General features: G+C 40.2%; 2 protein-coding genes across 3 annotated transcripts in view; one reads left to right on the top strand and one right to left on the bottom strand.

Moving 5' to 3' along the window:
- Positions 1-469: 469 nt before the first annotated feature.
- Positions 470-4,731, bottom strand: ubxn2a (UBX domain protein 2A). Its single transcript, XM_086061514.1, has 7 exons — positions 4,624-4,731; positions 4,272-4,325; positions 3,929-4,040; positions 3,063-3,172; positions 2,822-2,959; positions 2,245-2,406; positions 470-899 (listed from the first exon to the last, which is right to left on the bottom strand). Exons 2-7 carry the CDS (start codon positions 4,304-4,306, stop codon positions 719-721), a joined length of 738 nt encoding a protein of 245 aa, XP_085917640.1. The 5' UTR covers positions 4,307-4,325; positions 4,624-4,731; the 3' UTR covers positions 470-718.
- Positions 4,732-5,808: 1,077 nt separating this feature from the next.
- atad2b (ATPase family AAA domain containing 2B) overlaps positions 5,809-6,829 on the top strand; it is a 46,985-nt gene continuing 45,964 nt past the window's right edge. For both annotated transcript variants that reach the window (XM_086061511.1, XM_086061510.1), the window contains exon 1: positions 5,809-6,049. In XM_086061511.1, the coding sequence (XP_085917637.1) occupies positions 5,951-6,049 (99 nt within the window). In that variant the 5' untranslated portion in view covers positions 5,809-5,950. The remainder of the gene's footprint in view (positions 6,050-6,829) is intronic.

The following is a 6,829-nucleotide window of genomic DNA, read 5'->3' as shown; positions in this document are numbered from 1 at the left end:
ATTCAGGTCAGAATTCTATAAAGAGCATCAGTGTGAAAGTCGGGAGAATTAGGATGCTCACCACACTGTCGCTGTCCTGACCTTGACCATTCACATCCGCTAATCCCGTCTTGTGCGCATGCTCCTCTGACGGCTTTTAAATATTGACGATGGACAATGGCGTTCGCCCCTGGAGAATGGCGGGGAAAAAAGGGGTGAGGGGACGGAGAACATGCTTTCCTCGTTTAAGGGGGAACTGTCCTTCAGCCCCCCCCCCCCCCCCCACTGGAGACAGTAAATTGCACGTAGCTAAAAAGCATGAGTGATGCCATTTGCTGCCCAATGGTAGGTTATGGTTCTTAGTAACTATACTGTATAGTCGTTGTTGGTACCTGAATTAAATAAATTGCTGATGTAATGACCAAAAAATACGTTGAGGATTTGCTTTGCTCAGGAGAGTAAAATAAATGAAAAAGCTTAGAGTTTTGTATTTTTTAAATATGTGTATTTGATGAAAAGGATACAGGCACATAACATGATACATTCAAAAATTAGCAGATGTCTAAAAACCAAGGCAAACATTCAACGTAAACCTCAACATGCAGCGTCTGGCTTTGAAAAAAGTGCATAAAAATGGCGATCACAGTTTGGGAAGACATTTTGTTTCGTTTTGGTGCTGCTCTATGTAAGAGTGTACAGTATGGCATTTATGTATTTGGTGAAAGGGACGGCGGGTGGATTATGGCGCAAAGGGGGCGTGCGTGTTGAGGGGCCGCTGGACAATGACAGCGTTGGCCAAGTCTGCCGCTTCGAGGCTCAGCTCTTTGTCGTGGAGCTCCCGCACGGGAAGCGACGTCGTCAGGACAAAGGGTGGGCAACTCCTCTGGCAGCGCGACACAAAGTCGTGAACGTCAACGATCCTAAGCGAGGGAAGACGGGAGTTAGGTGGTAAAAGATGGCAAGTAGCTGTAATTAAAAAAATATATATATACTGTATATATAATAATATTAAAATTGTGGAAATAAAAGTTGGTAAAGTGGTAATATTATGAAAACCAGCCCTAAATATTTTGAGAATAGGTCACATTAGTTTGCGCATATATATTAGAAAATATAATGGGAAGAAAGTGATAATTGTTCCTAAAACAGTGCAATTTTTGGAAATTAAAAGTGAATTTTATGAGAATAAGTCATGTTAGAAGACTTATCTTGAGTTTTTGAAAAAGTGTTGGAATTTTGTGAAAAAAAATTACAAGAAAAACATTTTGGGGGAATAAATTATTAAGTTATATTTTTAAGAGAAAATTTTTGAATTTTCTGGGCACACAAGACAACATTAATTTTTTCTAAAAGTCACCTTTTTATGCAATAAAAAGTAATGATTTTTTGAGAAATTTGTTATAACTGGGCCTGAATAATAATGATTTAAATTGTCCGAAAATAAAATGCATATTTAGAGTTTTCTTTTTTTTAAAGATAGATACATTTTTTATGGGAAATAAGTAATAATTTTAGGAGGAAAATTTGGAATTTAACAGTAATAAAAGTCAAAACACTATTTGATTTTAAAACAGCATTTTGTGAGAATAAAAGTCAAATATGGTGAAAAATGGTTTTGACCATTAAGAGTCAGAATTGCATTAAAAAAAATTGGGAATTTTACAATACATTGTGAGTGAGAGAGTCAAACCTTATTTAACAGAAATAAGAGAAATACTAGGAGGATAAAAGTTGTAAAATGATCAGAATAAAGCTGTAACAAAATGAGGAAAAAGTGGTAATTTCACACAAAAAAATGTGGGCAGTAATTTACAGCTGTTAACTTCTTTTCACATGCTTAAGATTGTTAAATCAAATTCTTGCCAGTTGGACTAGTGAGTGAACAATTGATTTTTAATTTCCTATGGGAGAATAAAGTGACAGGTCATCCCGTGCTTTCTCCCCATTCAAGCGAGAGGGGTCTCCATTATTCATGAGCACCGGTGGTCTCCAGCTCACACAGGAGGCCGGCGATGGTCGGAGGCAGGCTCTCTCCATCCTTGAGCTCCTCGCCCCCATTATATAAACGCTGCATTGGGGGTTACGCAACCCATCCCCCTGCTGGGATTTGATAGACGCACTCCATCTCAGATTATGTTTAGCGCGCCAGAATAGCATTACGTAATCCAAACTAGCAGGAATCTTATTTTGTCATGTGGAGATTAAGACAAATTTGCAGATGAATGTTTTTTTGTTTATTTGTTTGGTGGTGATGTGTATACGCACCGATGTGATAGGTTGAATCGCTGCACCAGCCTGCGGCCGTCGGCCAACCATAGTTGCAGAGAGGTGACGGGCAAGGCGTGGTCCAGGGTTACCATGGGGATGGGGGGAGATTCGCCGTCCTCGTGCACCGATGGCGAGCGGGCCACCACTCGGGGAGCCACGCTGCGACGCCAACACAGACCGGAGATTAAATCTTTAGCTTTAATACCGATGATGATGGCAGGAGAAAATTAAGTCAGTGCTCTTTTGCAGCTTGTCAGGGTGATGCCATGACCCGCTTTGATTGCTTGGGGTTAGAGTGACATCTTGTGGTGAGCAGTAGAATAGCCAGCAGGTGTATGTACTCTCTTGTGTGGAGGACATATGAACACAAATTATGAGCCTTTTTTTCTTTTAAAGAGATTCTAATTTATTATTCCAAATGGATTATTGATCCAAATTAAAAAGTAATCGAACGTAATTTTTTTTTTAATTAAAAAAAAAAAAAAGAAGATTTTGAGGCTATAAATAAAGGGGAAAAAAATAATAAAAATAAAATATTTATTCATGTTACTATTTTCAGTAAAGATCCCCTCACCTGCCTAGCCGGTATCCTCGCCCACTGAAAGGATGGAAAACCTTCTTCCTGGGAACGTAATCTTCCTCGGTCAGATCCTCCACATTGACCTCCAGCTCCTCCTCCTCTGCTCGGCTCTCCCACTCCGCCGGAAGTTCCCTGCATTGAAGGTTACAACACTAATGAGGATATTTACTTGAGGTTATCATTAGAAATTGTGGAAAAAAAACAACACTATATTTAAAACACCAACAAAACTTGCCCCCTTTTGATGGCATCCAGGAATGCCTGGTTTTCTGGAACTGAGTAGCTGCGGAACTCCTGGTCGTTGACGGTGAAGCCGTCCTTCCAGAGGCGCACCACCATCTCCACCTGGTGGGGGGGAAAAAAGCACTGTTCATGTGTGGGAGTTGTTTACAAGGCAAAACACCCTCATTTTATTGGGAAAAAAAAGAGAACTATTTAAAAAATATATGCATTGGAACATCATCAGAGTAAATATGTAATTTTATGCTAAAGTTATAAATTCAGAAACAAATTTTAAGAAAATAAAATCGTGCAAGAGAAAAAAATTCACAAGAAAGACAGGAGAAACTGGTGAAAATAACCTACCCAAAAAATTGCAAATACTTCAAGAAAAATAAAACATATTTTATGAAAATAAAGAGGAGCTATTATGAAAAAAAGTAACACATTTCACTCTTTTGACACAATTATATTATAAGGAACATAAATAAGCCACAATTCCATTATAAAAAAAAGAAGTGATAAATGCTGAAAAAAAAAGGCATTTACAAAGTAAAATACAAATATTTCAAGAGTAGTCTTAACTTTATGAGGACAAAGTTGAAATATGACCCAAAAAATGACTTATGGGAAAAATAAGTGAACGCCGTACAGAATACAGTGGAAATAAAATAAAAAATAAGTTAAACACGTAAAATTGAGTAAAAAAATTAAACTACAGTTATCGTTTTAGGATATAGTGCAAAACCTGCAATGTTGCTAGAATACTGTCACATTTTTCAAGCAATAAGTCAGAATGTTAAGACATTTATTCTTTATTTTAGTGCAGTGCCAGCCCTTAATCTTTGTATGAATATACAGCAATAATAATTCATTTCTGACCTTGGACGTTCCTGTGGCATCATAACAGATCTTCTCCACCTCGTCCAGGAGGTCTTCTACAGAGAAGCTGCACCTCATCGGAGCCTCCTCTTCATTGTCATCACTGGCAACCCTGTTCAACACAACATTTTTTTGGAAAAATCTATAACAATACACTTTAGGCCCATTGTGTTATAAGTTGAACACATAAGGTACCAGTTATATGTTTTTAAACATGTTTCTATTCAACAGAACAATAAACTGTTTTTATTTTCATACTTGGGAGTGAGACTGCACTATGCAACAAAAATGTCCTCTATCTGTTTAAGTGTTGTAGTTTAATGACAGCAAGCATTTTCCTTACCAAATGTCATCTTCCTCAGTGTCATTGTGTATCATGTCGTCTTGTCTTGACCATCTGGAAACAACAACAAATAATACAAGACAAGATCATAGAAGTCCATTTATAAAACAAATAATTTACTGCATCAGTTTTCTTGTTTTGCGTGTTTTTAATAGTTTACTCATCAACGACGAATATTTTTTAAAATGTATACATTATTATTAATAATCATCGTAGGCTATCATATATATATTAATAAAGGACCTGGGCGCGAAAATGACGAAACAAATGCAACCTAGCACTGAAAAGATTTTAAGAACATTAACAAAATAACATTTGAACATGAGGTTAATTAGGTAAAGGAATAATTTACCAGTTTGTGTTTGTGTGTGTTATAACGGCTAATCCGCGGCTAAAATATCTGCAGCTAGTAGGTACTGGAACGGTTTACGGCAACAGCTCTCTGACGTCAATACTCCGCGCCGTAAATTAGCCATTTGTGTCGCAATGACCGCTGTGTTCTGTTCAATGAGATGACGCAAACATAATAATAATAATAATAATAATAATAATAATAATTAGTAAAGGTTAACAATGTGTAAATTTAGGGAAACAAGCAAAAGACAGGATGTCTTAGTAGAACACGATGCAAATGACAGTCTTCTCACAAATTCCATTTAGTTTGGTCCTATTATTATTGTATTGCATTTGCTGTATTGTTTTTTCCAATAAAATAAACTACCATTCCAGTTCACATTACAGTATGGTAGTCCACTCATTTTCCGAAGTGCTTATTCCTCACAAGGGTCTCAGGTAGTATGCATGATAATTTATAGCATTTTAGGCTAGTAACACACACACAAACACAACTGAGTGTAAGAGTGTACAGAAACATAGCACGAGTTAGGACCACATTGTACCAAAGAGAGTCATAATGTACTAATGTACAGAGAGAGAGAGAGAGAGAGAGAGAGGAGAGAGAGACAAGAGGAAAGAGGAAACCCCATAATGAGTCACTTTAATGTTAAATCATTATAAAACTTCTTGGAGTTACCATTTGACATCATGAAGACAGAAGTTCTGTATAGACACAAAGGAAAAGACACATAGAAACACAAAGGAGGCGTAGGGGGAGAGAGTTGTTTTTAAATTCGACTTGACAGCCATCTTGTAGACGGGGGCTTCGTGCTGGTGTGGACAATTTAGAGTGCCTCATTGTCTGCTGTGAGTATGCACACATCACACGGAGAAAGACGGACGGACAAGAGAGAGGGAGAGGGAGAGAGGGAGAAAAGAGAAGTTGGGAGAGAGAAAGAGCTACAGGATGAGCGAGAGAGAGGGGAGAGAGAGAGCTACAGGATGAGCGAGAGAGAGAGGGGAGAGAGAGAGCTACAGGATGAGCGAGAGAGTGAGAGAGCTACAGGGTGAGCAAGAGAGAGAGAGAGAGAGAGAGAGAGAGAGGGAGAAGGAGAGGGGGGAGAGAGAGAGAGCTACAGGGTGAGCAAGAGAGAGAGGGAGGGAGAAGGAAAGGGGGAGAGAGAGAGAGCTACAGGGTGAGCAAGAGAGAGTGAGAGAGCTACAGGGTGAGCAAGAGAGAGAGAGAGAGAGAGAGAGAGAGAGAAAAAAATGGCGCCTCGGTGCTGTGCTCTTTGAGCCAGTGTTTGGAGCCGGTTTTGGAGCCTTTTTGAGTGAAACTAAACATGGTGAACACACGGAAAAGCTCGCGGCCGTGCAGCAGCCACTTTATCTCCTCCAGGACGCGCTCGTCGTCGAGGACCGAGCGTACCCCCGACGAACATGTAAGCCGGTTTCCTCTTTCCCCCACCTCTGGTGAGCTAGCACAGCCGCCGCTAGTTGTAGCCTTGGCCTGAGAAAGAGCTGCTCCCGCTTCGGGGGCATCGTTTCCCGGCGAAATGACACCACCGCCGGGTATGACACCCGCCGGGCCACGTTTACGCACAACCGAACACCTTAACGAAGCGGTCCGTACGCCTGTCACTTATAGCTAATATCATTAAAAAGCGTTTAAAGGGGAGGCTAGCCGCGTTAGCTGCTAGCTTCAAGTGTAGTTCCCTTTGTGTTTGGCACTTGGACCCGGGCGACTCGCTTGGTTTTCGCCCGCTTGTTTTACCCCCCTCATGCAAAGCCCACCATGTGGTTTGACAGAAGGGTATCACAGCTAATGTTGTCCCAGTCGTGGACGAATTTAACACTTCTGTGGTTGGGTTAAAGCGCGACCGAAGCTGGAGCTAAGGCTAGCCCGATAGGGTAGCCTTGTTGTGGGGGAAGGGATCACAACAGTTGGCTGGCTCACGTCTCGTATAAGGCAAGTCTGAACTTGGTGAACTTTACGGCGTGAATACTATATATTAGCTTTTTTGGACAGTAAATGCTGTTGTTAATTCTTGTTCAAATTCTCAATTGAATCCAGTCGTGCGTTAGTTCCTTTGTGTGACGTTAAAGCTGACTGACCGCAGCCGTTTTGTTTCACAATCAAGAGAGACAGAACAAAATAAAAAATGGTCTGTGCAATAACAATTGTTACAAAACTCCAGGAGTTACTTACACTTGTGATCATA

Source organism: Leptonotus elevatus, chromosome 18, assembly GCF_054856555.1.
Source record: "Leptonotus elevatus isolate MCC_2025b chromosome 18, RoL_Lele_1.0, whole genome shotgun sequence".
NCBI classification, from domain to species: Eukaryota; Metazoa; Chordata; class Actinopteri; order Syngnathiformes; family Syngnathidae; genus Leptonotus; species Leptonotus elevatus.
The sequence above is the reverse complement of the archived record's forward strand: the minus strand, read 5'-3'. Positions and strand labels throughout refer to the sequence as shown.